Source organism: Lepidochelys olivacea (assembly GCF_965140295.1).
Source record: "Lepidochelys olivacea isolate rLepOli2 genome assembly, chromosome: 10".
NCBI classification, from domain to species: domain Eukaryota; kingdom Metazoa; phylum Chordata; order Testudines; family Cheloniidae; genus Lepidochelys; species Lepidochelys olivacea.
Window position 1 is genome coordinate 16344466 of NC_140420.1, and position 17738 is coordinate 16362203.

Here is a 17738-nt window from a genome sequence, read left to right on the forward strand (position 1 = left end):
TGAAAATGCTGAAGAGGACTTTGAATGACAAATAGCTTTAGACAGGTGGTTAACCTGGTTGTTAGATTTAGTCTTTGGAAAGCATGTTACAATTTTGTTTTCTGTGTAACCATTTGTTTCCAATATCCTTACCCATTATCTCACCTATCTCTCATCTTTGATACATTTATTCTTGTTTTCACTACGAATATATCTCAGTGCTGTGGTATTAAGCAAAGTGCTGGTCATGAGTTGAATCTTACAAGCAAGGGGTATCCTGTTCCTTTGGAACAAGTGGGCCTGGTAATTCTGTGAGTATCCCATGGATAATGGGCTGGACTCTGCAGGGAATGCTCCAAGTATCTGGGGATGGTGTGTGCCTGTCAGTACCTGTACAGAGAGATTGAGGTCTGCGGAGGCTTGGAAAGCCGTGCTGATGCTGCTCCAGGCTGTTGGTTTCAGGGACTCAATCCAAAGCAAGCAGAGCCAAGACTCTGTCACACTAGGGGCAAGTAGTGGCAAGGTACCTCACAATCTTGGTTCTTGGGTACCCTTGGAAAGTGACATAGCTGTGTCAGACTGAGTTCCACTGTGACTTGGGTCCAAGCCCTGTCATTTTCCAGTCCGGATGCAACTCAAGCCATAGACCTGAGTCAGAACATCTGCGTAGTGTAGTCTGGACATGTTAGCATGGCTCTGCTGGTCCAGCAATTGCAAACCCAGGTTTACAATGCAGCATGGGCTCAGAGACACCGAGTCCACAAGCCTGAGTCCTACAGACTCAGGTTTACAGTACAATGTAGACATACATTAGGATGACACATGATAAGTTTGTTTTTTAATAAGATACGAAATTACACACACACACACAAATGATGTTAAAAGAACATTAAGACTGCACATAAAATTCAAGGACTCAAAAGTTAGGAAATGCCAGAATTAAGGGTGCCTGTGCAACCTTAATTAAGCCCCCTTGTGGATATACATTTATGATAGTATGATTATGTAATTATGATTATTTTTCCACAAGATCCCTGCCTCATTCAGTTCACAGAATGGAGCTACTCTGGAGATGAATTAGGGTCATATAGTGAAGAAACCTGTCTGTAGGACCCCTACTTCATTTGTTGCAAAGTTGGAAGTGTGTAATTAATGAGGCAGGGGTTGCAAGAGAAAGGAGACCTTAATAATGTCCTTTTAATGTAATTTTTGTGTGTTCAATTACATTCCATGTTCACCTCACCCAAAGCTAGATATGTATTGAAAAAACAGAATTCCTGTACAGACCTCAGCAGAGAGTCTTTCTGCTTACAGAAGTGGCCACCTCAGAAAGGGAGATACCCACATGTAAAATTTATGTTCGGTTTATGGGCTACAACTAGGATCAAAACCAGTCTTAACTTCCATGAGGAACAAACAAACCTTTCCTCAAAGGTATGGGTCAGAGACAGCAGGTTTGCAAAAGGTATGGAAGACAGGTGAGATGGAAACATTAGGGAACAAAGGGGGAATTGGGGACGATATTAAAGGTGGAGAGAAACATACAAAATACGGGCAGAAATAAAAAAAAAGGATATGGGAAAAGCAAGTCACAAAATTGTTGGATGGGTGTGAGAATACAGAAGTGCCTCCAGTAGTTGGACTGGTAACTGAAAAACAATCTCATTTACATTTGAAGTTAGGTGGAATATGGGTGAGGGAAATAAAGGGACCCATAACAGACAAATACAATTTAACCAAATGCAAGGTCAATAGTAATTAATAATATGAAATCTATCCAGGTACTTATTTGGCACTCATTACTGTAGTATCTGAACGCCTCACAATCATTACTGGATTTTATCCTAATACCGCCCTTGTGAGGGAGAAAGTATTATCACCATTTTACAGATGCAGAGCTAAGGCACAGAGTACATTAAGTCACTTATCCAAGTTCATACACAAAATATGAGGCAAGAACTGAACCTAGCTCTCCTGAGTCCCAATACAGTATTCAAACAGTAGACAATCCACACCCCCTGTGTTTGATCCACTCATCTTCTCTGTCACATTTCTAAATTCAATCTAGTGCAGCAACAGATTTATTTCCACTTTTAATATGAATGTTTTACAAAATAATCTTAACAGATGTTTCTGTATTTAAAGAGAATATATCTATTTCCCCACAAACACCAGTACAGCAACAATGAAATTAATTTAAACAACCATCTGTTACTACAACTGTTCATCCAGACACAGGATGATACAAAGCCGTAATTTAAGAACAAAGATACAATTTACACCATTTCATAAAATGTTTATTGAGGATGGTAACACAGGATAAATCATGCAACAGCTCAGTAAAAAGGGGAATCATGTAAAGAATATAAAGAATGGTAATTGGTGCTGCTGATTTTCAAACAAGTTTATAAAAATCATACTAATTGTCCAAAAGTGACACATCAAAAACCACTTGAAGCTGAACATGGCCATTACTTGTAAAGTATTCATTAAAAAACTGAAGACATTTAAAATGGTCACCTACAGATTACTGCAATTGACAACTACCATGGGTTATTCATCCTTATAGCTGCAACAATATTACTACTAATGAAATTAGAGCTCTACATCCAAAACAGTTTAACCACCTTTTCCTGAATAAAGAACACAATAGAAATGTTTATCACTAAACCACACAGCCAAGCACCTTACCCTGTCTAACCTGCATTGCCACCAAATACTTTATCACTAGGATTGCCTTCCAAGACAACAGATCAAAGACACAGAGGGCACGCACCCTGGTGGCCACAAGAATGGACTCCCTAACATCCTTTAACAGCCTGTTTTTAAAAGGGAAGGAACCAAAAAGAGAGAAAACTAACAAAACATGACTGTCAGCCTTAATGGCATTGACATGTTTTCATAGGAAACTCCCTATCAGCACATGGCATAGCATACTGGTCACAAGAAATTCACATCAAATATCAGTGGGTTCAGATTTAAGTTGACAGATATAATTCACCTTTTGGAAAAAAAATAAATATAGTGGAATGAAAATTGAAATGAAGGGGAAGAATAATGATTACCATCCATCAGACAGCACACGTGTGTGTGCACTGAAATAAATCAGTAATTTGAAAGAATCCTTGAAAATTTAAAAAAAAATCATTTGTACTTATTTCTGGTCAAACAACCTCACAAAACCTCACTTTTGGAACTATTCAAATTGAAACTACACACTGAATTTATTAATACAGTATAAGTTTCTTTATGTAAAAAATCTTTATACATAGTAATAAAAAAGATAGAGGCAAGATGCATCAAACAGAAATCCGCTGGTTGTTTTTCCTCTGTTCTTACAGAGCCACTGATGACTATCTGTGCTAAAAAGAGAGTTGTATTTCTGACTATCTGTCTCAAGCATCTTCGCCTTTGCTTGTGGTAAGGATTGTTCTGTCCAAGCATCCAGAAGGACAGATGCTGGTGATGATTTTTGGCACTTACGCTGGCAAACTGAGCTTCTTTCCTTTTAGTACTAGGGAAAAAAGAGAAAAGTTACTAAACACATAGATGTATCCATGGACACATTGTTGAAGTATGTGAAGGAACACAATTTATTCGACAGAATCACTTCTTTGTAAGGAATGCTCTATAATCAGGTCCTCCTAACTCTCATCGCCCTGCCATTAAATTCCCGGGGAGAGTATATGGAAGGAATAGACTGTTCCAATCTTCCCCCTTGTGTACACATGGGAATTCTTAAATTCTAGCATCATGAATTTTGCCAGGCTATGGTATGCTAACATCAATGAACCAGTAGTGGTGATCTAACAGAGTGGGCCTGACCAAAGTAATAAGATTCACGATTATGCAACTTTGGGGTGACACAATGGGGGGAAATACGAGGAGGGGCAGAACAGATTCTACAGGGCTGATGGTTTCTTGGATCAACATAAAATACACTCAAATCTTATTTGTTCAGGAGGTGTTCTCCATCTTGAAAGACACTCCTTGGGACTTGTACTACCAGTTTAAAAAGTGTGGAAGAGCTGTGCCGATTCTACAGGGTTCAGGAAGCAGGGATGACTTTTTTTTTTTTTTTGGAACAAAGTGTAATGTGGATACACTGAATTACATTAGTTTGAGCTATGTCCGAGGGGCTAATCAGAACCATGGTCCCACCTGTAGTGCAGACAGGCCATCAAAAGGCCCAGAACTACCAAAGAATGTACTGTAATAATTTACACATAATATTAACAAGTTTGTGACCTCAGTACAGAGAATCAGTAGAAAAAAGTCAATTTAACCATGCCTGACACTACAGGGTATTATAATACAACCTGATGCTGCCAGTTCCTGTACTACTTACCTTTTGTAACATACAAATAGAAGAAGTCGCAGTAAAGAATGGTCTGGACCACACCAGCAACAACAGCTATGAGGTCAAAGAATCCTTCAAAATAGTAGCGCCAAATCCAATTGATTAGGTACAAGGCACGGTACAGGCCCAAGAAGAAAAGATAGTGAGTGGTGATGGTCTCTGCTTCTCCAGTTTTACTAATCATAAAAAGCTGGGGGAGGATAGCAACTGATTCAAGATAGATGGAGAAGGTCCACAAGATCTGAAAGAAAAAAGGCAGGTACATTCAATACCACTAATTTTGCTCCATTCCTATGGGTAAGGAAAATGTTTGGTTTGACCTCAGCTTTTACCCTCTAACAATTTTATGAATACAGTAATTTGACGAGTCCTCCTTGTCACAAATCCAGACAAAACCTTCTCCAATCAGGCCAAGTAGGAAAACTGCATACACTTGTTCCCGAGATGAGTCACAGCCAAAGTGACTGTAGACAAGAGAATCTCTGAATCAACTACCTAATGAGCTTGCAGCAGTAGTTTGCAGATGAAGTCAACATTTCCTAGTATGTGCCTTTCACTTAAAGATTTGCAGCACCCTGAAATCCATTTAAGAGACTTGATTCTGTGAGATGCTGAGGGCTTTCTACACCATGCAGCTTTTAGCGACAAGGCTGTGTCGACATAGCCTTGTCCCTAAAAGTCAGTGTGTGTAAACACTCCTTGTTTGAACTTTGTCAGCACTTTTGCTGACAAAATACTTCCAGCCCCACGAGCGGCGTTAGCTTTGTCGACAGAAGAGCACTCCTGCGTTCACACTGCCACTTGTGTCGGCAAAACTTTTGTTTTGCGCATGCGTGTGGGGGGCAGGGGTGGGATGCTTTTTTAAGTACCCGTGAAAGACAGAAGTTTTGTCGACAACTTTGCAGTGTACACATACCCTGAGGGTCTCCAAATTGTTGAGGCCATTTTTCATCTCTCTGGATCAGCTTTTAAACAAAGACTCTTAGGCTAGTAAATTGAGAGTAAGTTCCTCCTATTTTCTTTCATCACCACCACCACACAATTAGGGCCTAATCCTGCACAAACTGAAGACAGTGGCAAAACTTCCACAGACTTCACTTGTTGCAGGGCAAGGCCCTAATTGTGAAAGAAGTTTAAAAAAAAAAAAAAAAAGGAGAGAAAAAATGTCAGTTGACTAGAAGATAATTCTTATCCATTTACCTTATAAACTGAGGAAAGCAATTATCAATCTACAATTGTTGTGTGCTCACCAGATAAAAAGCAGACAAAAAGGTAAAATTCCATTTTATGCCTAAATGGAAAGAGCATCCAGCCTAAAGTTTTGCAACATCAATGTAAATCAAAATAATAGAGTATTTTAACACTGGCTGAAAGCTCACTAGTCAACAGAAAAAAAGAAAGATTTAAAAACAAAATGTTGCAATGAAGGCCATCAAGATAATATTAAGACACTTTCCTTAATGAAATCTGCCAACTCTATGGTCTAGAAAAATTCAACTTCACTCCAATTAAAATATACACAGGAAGGTATATTTTATACTATAATGGGCACAGAAAATAAATGCTTCAGAAATGATAAACAAATTTACTGTATTTCTAGTGTGGCTACAATTCCTGCAAATACTCTGGAAAGTTTGCAATACAGTATAATGATGCAAAATTTCAGAATTTTTGTAATTCTTTTTGGTTTCACCAGATGGCACCAAATTCTCACCTGCTGCCAGTCTGGTAAGCTTGAAAAATGCCCCAAAACATAAGACAAATGATACTGCTGGATTAATATCACAGCCATGAGCATGAGGGAAACAATATATGCTTGTGTTTTATAAAATAATGAAGTGACCATCAATCTGAGCACTACATTCAGTCTTTAAAGTGCCATAACCTGTATTCTTTATACACACCACATTCTGACTGAAGTTCAGAGAGTTTAAAGGTGTGTTAAGGGTGCAAGACCACCATATCTGTCATAGGATGTATTTTACGAATGGGCTTTTTAGAAGCGTCTCTTATGTCCAATACACCCTCAAAATATTTTTTCATATTGAAACATTTCTAACTGTTGAAAGCATATTTTAAATAAAATTACATCATCTTTACATTATTACAGAAAACCAACAAACTTAAAATACCAGAAATAACCTCAACCAACCTCTAGAGGGGAGAAGTCATGATTGACAAGAAACGAGAGTCCACCAACAGGAACCACCAGAAACTCCACTCGGAATGTATCATGGTTTCCATCGTAGGTAGCCTTAAATTTCATGTAGATCAGGTATACAGTGGCATATGAGCAAGCGACGTAGATAAGCTAATAAGAAAAAAAAACCAGAACATAATTATGATTGTGCAGTCCCTAACAAAGAAAAATACATTACTGTTTATAAAAAACCCAAGCTTACTGTTTGTCTATATGACACTGCAAAAGAATACAAGGAGTGAATGGTGTTTTGCTCCTCTTGGTAGAGTACTAATTCAAAAGCCAATAACTTTTGGTTCTACATTTTTAACCTAAATAATTATGCAAGTTATAACCTGCTGACTTCTGTCAGACAGGATGTAAGGCAGTTTCCACTATAACCCTCTATTTTCATATTTCACCTTTAGTTCTACATTTTTCCACACCTTACTTCTGGCTAATGGGGACTAAAGGAAGTTTCAGCAAAACTCTTTCAGATGTTTGGGTGGAGAGGATTGGAAGGAAAAATACATTTTCCCTCTTGTAGAAAAATTGTGAAGGGGATACTAAAAACTGCCAAACATTTAAACTTAAAATTGCACATATGCATAATCCATTACTACTATGTGCTTTGGGACTTCTGAAAAATATGAAGTTATGAATGGTTGAAAATTACAGTGCAGCATGCACATGGATATTAGAAAGCGATCTGAAACACAGGTCTGATCCTCATGTATGCTCTGTCATGTAGCTATAGCATCATGCTTACTCAACAGAACCGATCTAACACTTTAAAAGACACATAGCCTGGAGAAAGAGCACATGGCTAGGGGCCCTGAACTGTTGATTTCTATTTCTTTTTCCTTTTTCATCACAGACTAGCCATAATACCATACATAGTATGCTTTGTTCCACTGCTTTGTCAGACTCTATGCAGAAAATAACATGTAAAAAAAGGCAAAATTTACATGATAAATATATTCAAATATGCCCAGAGTAACAAAACATGACTCCATCAATGTCCAGAGTCCACACATCAAAGTGAACATGAAATTTGAAGAAATATAAGCTACTGCTGGTTAAAAGTGTTGGACTGGGACTTGAGATTCCGGGAGTGTGTTCCTGACTCTGCTGTTAACTTCTTGAGCAACCTTGGGTAAGTCAATTTACATGTTTGTAAAAACAATATATGGTTTATCTTACAATGTTGTGTTAACTGATGTTCATAAAGCTCCAAATACCATGATGAAAAGTCCAGTTTATTACATAGCTTTTAACAAATTACTCCTTTTCTATAGTTGCAGCTTCATCTGATCTAGATGTCGTATTTCCTCATATTAACAGCTTATAGAAGGTTTCTTTGGTGGGAAAGAGTATTTGTACGGAGTGCAAGTTTCCATATACTTTGTCTGAAGCTCCTTTGTCCTTTAAGTTACCAATGCAGTAGACCATCACCTACCACAAGATGCTTATGTTAAGGGAATTGTCTGGGCAAAACAATGACTAGCCTTTCTCACTTATGCAGTATACTGTACCTTCATAGATGTGTTATACAATGAAATGAATGAAGTGAAGAGATCCAGATAACGGGTAGTGAAGACCAGAGCAAAGAGAAGCTGGCTTTTCCCAGAAATACCTAAAGCAATAAATGAAATAATTATTATATATATCAAAGGACAATGTTTGCTGATAAAGGTGTAGAAGTAAATGGTGAAAGTGCAGGAGTGGATTTCCCTGCACAACTGGATTTCCCTACACAATGAGGACAGAGACTGACTTCTCCGAACTAAGAGAAGCACCAACAGCGTCAGGAGCTTGTGCATGTTAGTGATATCAAACTAACGTGCACTGGCATCACTAAACTATGCAGTGGAAAAGGTGCCAGCATGATACAAGATTTAGTTAAAGTTATTAGAAGCCATACAGTTTGCAGATCATACTTTTGGAGGTTATGCCATCTGTTCAGTATCACCACTAGTAGCTTATATATAGCAGAGCTCAGTTATACTAGTAAGAATTAGCTTTGTATTGTAACCAGTGTTGTCACATGCCCCCCTATACATTAGCTACATACTGGATAGCTCCAAAGATGCAAGGATAGAGCATGTAAACAAGAGATACTGCATATTTCAGGGATCAGAGGAGCACACAAACACCAGTTGCTTAGTGACTTGAAAGGAATTAAAGCTATTTTAACAGTGAATATGGCAATCTAATCTTACAGTTGAATTGCTCCACATGATTAGGCAAATAAATTTTATATGGAATAGTCAGAAAGTGTGCTTAACAGTACATACAGTAACATTTATGAAAGGACTTAAGTGACCTAATTGCCTAAATCTTATTTTAAAAATGGGATTTAGGCTTGTAAAGCCAATCCTGCAAAGACCTTGCATGTGCTTCACTTCAGGCACTGTGAGTAGTTCCACTGAAGACAGTAAGTCTCAGGTTCTTTTGAAAATACTCAGGTACTTTAGTGTCCTTGCCTGATATTACCATTCTGATCTGATACTCTGATGTGAGCAGTGACACTACCTGCTCTACATTTCTCTGACCATATGACTAGCCTCATTTCTGATTGTTTTGGGTGAAAGTAGTTTACCCAATATTTTAGCTAAACAGATTAATCTGTTAAAGGCTCAGAGACAGAGGGTAAGAAATATCTAGCATTTATAGATCTGTCCTGTTTTATGACTTGCTATAAAAGTTAAAACTTGGCACTGCAAATCTTTACTCCTCTTTATTAAGGTCCATGAAATTAATTTCCTAGTAATGGCTTTTAGGATCAGGCCCTTAAAAAATACAGAGAAAGGTCAACCATGATGCTCTCCATGCAGGGAGGAAATGCTTTGAGTAAAGTTTCCCGCAAAAATGGGCATTTAGAATATTTTGAATATAAAAGTAAATCCATTTATTTGGCCCCTGAAGTCCAGACCAGCCAAGAATACCTGGCATCAGACCAGGTACAGAACCTACTGTAGACTTGAATCAGCCTACTGTGAAAAGTCAAGATTTGCAACAAACAAACAAACCCAAAATAACCACCTCCAAACCGCTGTAGGGTTTTGTTTTGTTTTTTAAAAATCTTTCTAAAATGGCATTTTTTGGAGAAAATTTGGACTTGTCTTTCCCATATAAGTTGGCTATAGCCTCTAGTAAGGTTCAGTGATGAGTGTGAAGTCATCAGCACAGTGTAGCAGCTGGTCCCATGGAAGGTATTGATTCCAGGACCTACCAGATGAAAAAAGGTCCATTTTATATTAAAAATGTGCATAATGCCCCACTTACCCTGCTCATTTAGGGTATATACATCATGTAGTTTGATAGCCCGTGCAATTACAGGTTATCTTTAACACTTGGCAAGGGATATTGCAGAAGACCAAATCAATTTCATAAGTTAATTTGCAGAACAAACAATCTAATTTGAAATGGATTACAGAAAACAATCTGTACATGACAGTTTTACTCCTGGGAAATTCTGTGCCAAAAAATTAAAAATTCTGCAAAATTATTTGTCAAAATAACACAATATAATCACGCCAGTTTCAATTATTTTGGCAATTTATTTCAAAATATCTGTCAGCAAGTATGTCTGTAACAATATAGACAGAAAAAAAAATACAGGAAATGTGGGGTTTTTTTGTTTTGACAAACAGATTTCTTACTAGGCATATTAATACAGAACTCTAAGTAATACATTTAAACTACAATCCAGAAATGTATTTCCCACATCCCTCAGAAGCAGTGCAAAGGCTTGGAGGAGTGAGGGGTAGTGGAGGAATTGAGGGAGACGGAAGGAGCCTGGGAGGGAAGCTGGAAGGCTGCTGGATGTGGGTGGGAGAAGTATGGCACATTTTTGAGTGTGTGTGGGGGGGCGACTGTTAGGGAGCATCCCCTATGCAGACTCGGACTGACCTCTAGCCCCTCCCATTCAGTCATGCACATCTGCCCTGTCCCCATGTGTCCCTGCGCCCCACCCCCTTCTGTCCCTGCAGCCCTCTACCCCCTGCACCCTGGGAGCTTCCCTTCTCTGTCCCCATGTGGCCCTGCAGCCCTCCTCCCATTTAGCTCAATACAGTCACCTCACTAGCTCCTTAGCCTGCGCCCATCTATCCCACACCACTAACCCTTCTGAACCCCAGAAACCCCACATGCCACACTGTCTGTCCCCGCCTCCTCACCTGTCCCCACAGTGAGGACTGCAGCCTCTTTCCCCTCCCTCTCTGCTGGCTGCCCTCTCTTCTGGTGCCACAGCAGCCCCTTGTAGGCAGAAGTGTAACTGCAGTGCCTCTCCAGCAGAATCTATATTCTGCAGAGGAAAAAAAAAAATCTACAGAGGACATGAATTCTGTGCCTGCGCAGTGGCATAGAATTCCTCCAGGAGTATAGTTCATGGAAGCACGTTATTTAGCATGTTATATTGACTTTCATGTAATAAAAAGGAAATTTATAATGATATTAAATAAGGTCAGCAGCAACTTCCTGTATGGAATTCAACACAAAGATTCCTAGTAATTATTTCTGTGTTGCTGTTTGGTGTGGTAAATATTTTTCTGAAGCCTTAATTCAAAAGCTGAAATAACCAGTTTGGCGATCCAAAATCTGGATTGTTTTTCTGCCAAAGCTCTAATGAGCAGCACTACCTGAATTAATTTGCTATCCCCTTGGACTCCTTCCTCTAACTTAATCTAACACATTACCAGAACAATTTAAGGCAGGGGTTCTCAAACACGGACAGTGTGATCCACTTCTCATATAAAGAGATTGTCTTGTGGTCTCCCCTTTCCTATCACAAACTACCTCTTCTTTGTGGCCTCAATCCCTCCAGTGTTCTCTTAGGAATCACTGGCTCAGAGTAGAGGTACATAAGCTGTCTCCCCCTCATTTCCAGCTGCTTTTTCAGGACTTCAAGCTCTTCTTGGAACACAGACCTTGGACACACACAGACAGAAAAGAGTAATCAACACTATGACTTGCCAGCTCTCCATGGACCATAAACTACAGTTTGGGAATCACTCATTTTGGGGCTTTTGTTTAATTATTTCTAATTTTCTCCTTACTTTGGGGGCACACAGTTAAACCATCTGTCAGTTTGCTCACACCCTTCATTAAAATCTGAGAAAATCATAGGGTGCATGCATGTTTGGTATTACGTTACAAACAGCTCTAATAAACAAGCTTTGTAAGTGATAGCATAAAGCCCTCAAGATGACAGTTGGGTATTCATCAGTGACTGCTGAAGTGTTATCTGGTACCATTATAATGGGTGATGTGCTTCTGGAATGGCCTTACAGACAAATTTGTGTAAACTGATATTTACAGAATTCTTAGAATATAACACATACTGATATGACAAACTCCCAAAGGGAAAAATCATAGAATCATTGAAATGTAGGGCTGGAAAGGACCTTGAGAAGTCATCATGTCCAACCCCCTGTGCTGAGGCAGGATTAAATAAAACTTAAACCATGCCTCACAGGTGTTTATCTACCCTGTTCTTAAAAATCTCTAATGATGGAGATTCCACAACTTCCCCTGGAAGCCTTTTCTTGGTCTTAACTACCCTTATAGTTAGAAAGTTTTTCCTAATATCTAACCTACATCTCCTTTGCTACAGATTAAGCTCATTATTTCTTGCCCTACCTTCAGTGGACATGGAGAACAACTGATCACCATCTTCTTTATAACAGCCCTCAGTCTTTTTTTCCTCAAGACTAAACATGCCTAGGTTTTTTTTAAACCTTTCCTTGTAGGTCACATTTTCCTGAACGATTTACCATTCTTGGTGCTCTCCTCTGGACTCTCTCCAATTTGTTCACATCTTTCCTAAAGTGTGGTGCCCAGAACTGGACCCAGTACTCCGGCTGAAGCATCAACACTGCTGAGTAGAGCGGGAAAATCACCTCCCATTTCCTACATAGGACAGTCCTGTTAATACACCCGAGAATGATACTACACTTTTTTTGCAACTGTATCACATTACTGATTCATATTAAGTTTATGATCTATTATGACCTCCAGATCCTTGTCAACAGTACTACCACGTAGCTAGTTGTTCCCCATTTTGTAGTTATCTATTGATTTTTCCTTTCTAGGTGAAGTACTTTGCGCTTGTCTTTACTCAATTTCATCTTTTTGAATTCAGACCAATTCAACAATTTGTCAGGGTCATTTTGAATTCTAATCCTGTCCTTCAAAAAGCTTGCAATCCCTCCCATTTTGGTGTCATCTGCAAATTTTATAAGTGCACCGACCACTCCAATATCCGAGTCATTAATGAAAATATTGATTAGCACCAGATCCAAGACTGATTCCTGCAGGACCCCACTAGATACACGCTCCCCATTTGACAGCAAGCCACTTAAAACTACTTTTTCAGTAGTCTTTCTACCAGTTGTGCACCCTCCTTATAGGAATTTCATCTAGACAGCATTTCCCTGGTTTGCTTATAAGCATGTCATGTGGGACTGTGTCAAAAGCCTTACTAAAATCGAGATATAGCACATCTACTGCTTCCCACATCCACTAGGCCAGTAACCCTGCCAAAGAAGGAAATTTTGCCATGGTTTGACATGACTTGACAAATCCATGCTGGCTATGCCTTATACCCTATTAATCTCTAGGTACTTAAAAATGGATTGTTTAATAATTTGTTCCAGTATCTTTCCAAGTATCAAAGTCAGGCTGATTGGTCTATAATTCCCTGTGTGCTCTGTTTTCCCTTTTTAAAGATAGATACTATCTTTGCCTTTCTCCAGGCCTCTGGGACCTTACCAGTCCTCCAAGAGTTTTTAAAGATAACTGATAACAATTTCAAGATTGCTTCAGTTCATTCCTTATGTGCCCTAGGATGAATTTCATGGAGCCCTGCCGAGTTGAATATTTTTAACATATTTAAACATTCTTGACCTTGGTCTTTCCCTATTTTGGCTTGCATTCCTTCCCCTTTCTTGTTTAATATTAACTGCATTGAGTATCTGGCCACCATTAACCTTTTTAGTGAAAACTGAAGCAAAATAGGCATTAAACACATGATGTCACCAGTTATTAGCTCTCCTTCCCCACTAAACGGAGGACCTACACTTTCCTTCATCTTTCTCTTGCTCATAATGTATTTAAAGAACTTATCACCTTTTATATCCCTTACTAGGTGTAACTCATTCTAGGTGTAACTCATTTTGTCTGTACATTCTTTTGTTTTTCTTTTGTACGCATCCTTGCAACTTGTCCATGTTTCAACTTTTTGTAGGATTCCTTTTTGATTTTCAGGTCATTAAAGAGCTCCTGATGGAGCCATATTGGCCTCTTCCTATCTTTCCTTCACATTGGGATAGTTTGCAATTGAGCCTTCAATACTGTCTCCTTGCAAAACTGCCAGCTCTCTTGAACTCCTTTTTCCCTCAGATATTCTCCCCACATGACCTTACCAGTTCTCAGAGTTTGCTAAAGTCTCCTTTTTTGAAGTCCATTGTCCTTATTCTAGTGCTCTCATTCCTTCCTTCCTTCCCTTAGGATCATCAAATCTATCATTACATGATCACTTGCACCCAAATGAACCTCAGAAGAGATGAGCCTCTGAAGACCACGGTGAATTTATTCTTACTCACTGTTGTTAGGGCTCAGAGGCTAGAGCCCTGAGAGAAGAGAAAAGAAGGATCTGAATTCCTTCTCCGAGTCCACCTGACTTTTCTTTAAGAATATAAACCCTGGTAAATATATCCCCATCTCACAAAGAGGAATAGATAAGAGCATAAAGCAGATTTTTCCTACTAAAAGAGCTAAGGAAAAGTAGGCAATTAATTTCCTTTTAGAAGGGCATTCTGGGAGTGGAAGGAGTCTTGGGCCCTATAAAACACAGGCTATTTCACTGCTTAGTGCTAGAAAAAGCAGCCCCCAGGAGAGATGTTACAACTCTATAACTTACTGGAGACAAAGTTTATTTGTTTCCAAAAACCTACTAACTCTCGAAAAAGTGACTTTGGGGAATTGATAGCATTTTGATCATTAAGCACCTAGGGAGATGGGACTACATTCTATTTTATATTATCTGTTTGCTGATATAATAAGTACCCCAGTATTCCAAAAAGATCACATAAGTAGTCCGGTGGATCAGGGAATTGAATTGGGATCTTCTGGATATCAGGTCAGCACCTTAACCACTCAAGCAGTAGAAAATACAACCTTTCATCTTAGTCACTGGTTTCAATATAGCCCTTCTTCAGCATCTCATATGCCTGGGTTGGAAGTCTTTTTAAACTCCCAAACCATAAGCTTTTCTCTGCATTTGTTTCTTGACATTGGGCCCAGTACTCCAAAACTCTTATTTGTATGACTCTCATCAAGAAGGATTTGTAGAATTGGGCTCTTTGACTGTAAACTCTACTGGTAAGGATTATATTTTAAGTAACATTAACCTGTAGGGCCCTTTATAAATAGTTCTGAACTGCTGTTCTATCTACATCCTAAGTTCACTGCTAGATATCCTAATAAAGATTGTTAGCAAACAAGTTACTTTTGTATTGTGACAAATACTGTACCTCAAAATTGGTAACTTTAAAAAACAGTTTCCCCAAACTACCAAATGAATAGTGACTGTAGCTGACACAAAGTATCAGTATTTCCATATTCTTCACCTTTCCACATCTAGCTTGCTTGTTTATAGACTGCTAAAGAAAAGCTCTATAACCTACCTGCACAGGGTATTAAACATTTTTTAATTTGGTGAGCGTGGCTTATAGATGCTTCACAACATACTACCTGTACCTTAAGTCATTTTATTTCCCCATCCTCAGGCCCTCTGGGGCTCTTAATTTACAATAACTCTCCAATTGTACTTTGTTAGTCCAACATCTTAGCCATTCCTGCTTCGCTATAAAATTAGTACCTAGGCAATGCTTCCTGCCAACAAGTGACAGCAAGGACTAGTTACAGGAATACCTGCTCTCACAGAGGGCCAAAAGAAGCTCCAGTTGAAGGCCAGGCTTCTTGGAGAATTGGTATTACATATAGCTGCTGACTGGGCAGATTATTTAATACATGTATATGAACCACCTAGATTGAATTACTGGAGCAGCAGTAGTTCTAGCTTTCTGGAACAATGTTCAATGGTAGAAAACTGCTTCCAAAGCTATTTCCAGATAGCTCTACTGTTCACTGAGTGAAATAGTAGAAGCCTCATCACTTTTCTCTATGGATACATATTCCATGGTGATAATTTAGTCTGACCTCCTGTACAACTGTCCCCAAAATGATTCCTAGAGCATATCTTTTTAGAAAAACATCCAATCTTGATTTAAAAACTTCAAGTGATGAACAATCCATCATGACCCTTAGCAATTTTTTTTTAAATCATCATCCATGGGATCCCTCCACACACTGGGGTTCCCCCTACTTAAACACACACCAGTCCAGGGAAGCCCCACTCTGTAGCAGCAGAGAGTTAAGACTTGACTAGACAAAGCACTAATACATGTACAATAGGAATCACGCCTTTCCCCAATGCAGTGATAGTGAATCGACACAGCTAAATTACAGACGCATGAGAACAGTGGTTCTGAAAAGCTGACACCATACAGCCAGAATTCAACATCATCCCTCTTCCTAGCAGCTCAATCCACCACACCTTCAGTTAGCTGCCACGTCAGACTAGGCCAGGAATCCCAATTGAGAGCCTATTCTCAAGCCCGGATTCAGTCATTCGCTTCCAATTTTCTATTGCAGTTGGCAATATAAGTGAGAGACCGCTCCAAACCCTCGAATCTAATAGGATGGCAACGTAACGCCATTTGAAAAAGGAATAAAGAGTGCAGATTAGTGTGATTATATCTAAAATACAAAGACTGCAAGAGAAAATTCAGGATTTGCAAACTGCAATGTCAGCTACTCCAAACATCAACACCAAAGCCTGCCCTTCGAAAATTAGATCTGTGTTGCAAGAAAGAAAGCATACACAGACAGAGAAAAATTTACGCTGGACACTGCTAGAGAATGAGTACAGCTCGCTTAAAATTAAGAAACTAATCTTATCTCTGCAAGTCTGATTTAGTTGTGCAAAGTGACACTTGCCTGCCTTCCAGGAGACTCATTCCTTCCTCCTCCAAACCAGCCCCCCATTCATTCGCTTTCCACTGGGCAGTTACATAAGGAATGAGCTGCACAACTGTAGGATGGAGGAAAGTCCTGGTGCTTTCTGCAGCGCGTCAGGGGCTGAAGCATGAATAACTGCAACTGCTTAAAGCCACTAAATCTTTAACATGATCAGAGCTGTCACACGAGGCGGCAACGGAAGCGCATCGCCCTTATTTGGAGCTAGCCCAGTCCTAGGGTGTTTTTCGGGGGAGGAAAGGCAAGGACGAGTGTCTCCCTGATTCACATCAACCCAAGCCTCCCACATTTGGGAAGGGGAAGTCTGCATGCTGTCTACACGCGGGACAGCTCTTCAGAGAAAACTCCCCCTTCACCCTGCTGCTGGGGATTTTGTGAGTACCCCATGAAGTCAGGGCTCTCTCTCCAGCAGACAAATACGCCCCCCGCGAAGAAATCCCCCCTCCTCCCATCCCCAGCAAAGGCACCGCTCCTCCCCTCAGTGCCCCAGGGGCGTGAGGGCCAAAACGCCCTCGCTGCCCCATCCCCGGCAACTGAGGCAACTCCTGGGGGGAGCGGGGTGTTGCCCCACACCAGGAGGGGAGGGCAGAGGCCCCCGTGGAAAAGCGGGTTTCCCCACAGAAGGGGCTGAGAGGAGACCGCGAGATCGATCCACGCCCCCCCACCCCCGGTCGGTCTAGTTCCCTCCGTCCCCCTCCCCGCAGCGGAGGATCAGGCCCCGCTCCCCCGCGCAGGGTCGGTCGGGTCCTCCCAGGGAACATCAGGCCCCGCTCCCTCTCGGGTCGGTCTGTTCCGCCCAGGGAGGATCAGTCCCCGCTCCCTGGGGTCGGCTCTGGTCAGTCCGGTCCGGTCCGCCCAGGACGTATCAGGCCCCGCGGGCACGCACCGGCGCAGGAGCGGGTCTTCCAGATCTTGAGCAGCAGGATGATGATGGCCGCCAGGTGGGACAGGTCCCCGGTGAGGCGGAAGATGTTCATGGCGGAGGCAGGGGGAGCCCGGAGCCGGGGACCGAAGATGGCGAGAGCTCAGCGGACACCGAACGACGTGGCCCAGAGACGTGGCCAGACAGCCAGCGCGCCCAGTGCACCCTGGGAAACCGGAGCGGGAGGCCCCGCC

General features: G+C 40.6%; 1 protein-coding gene across 1 annotated transcript; it reads right to left on the bottom strand.

The window, feature by feature from the left end:
* Positions 1-3319: 3319 nt before the first annotated feature.
* On the bottom strand, positions 3320-17714 carry KDELR2 (KDEL endoplasmic reticulum protein retention receptor 2). The gene is made up of 5 exons (XM_084641809.1): positions 17509-17714; positions 8054-8154; positions 6492-6650; positions 4328-4580; positions 3320-3493 (listed from the first exon to the last, which is right to left on the bottom strand). Exons 1-5 carry the CDS (start codon positions 17597-17599, stop codon positions 3459-3461), a joined length of 639 nt encoding a protein of 212 aa, XP_084497935.1. The 5' UTR covers positions 17600-17714; the 3' UTR covers positions 3320-3458.
* Between the last annotated feature and the right edge of the window lie 24 nt (positions 17715-17738).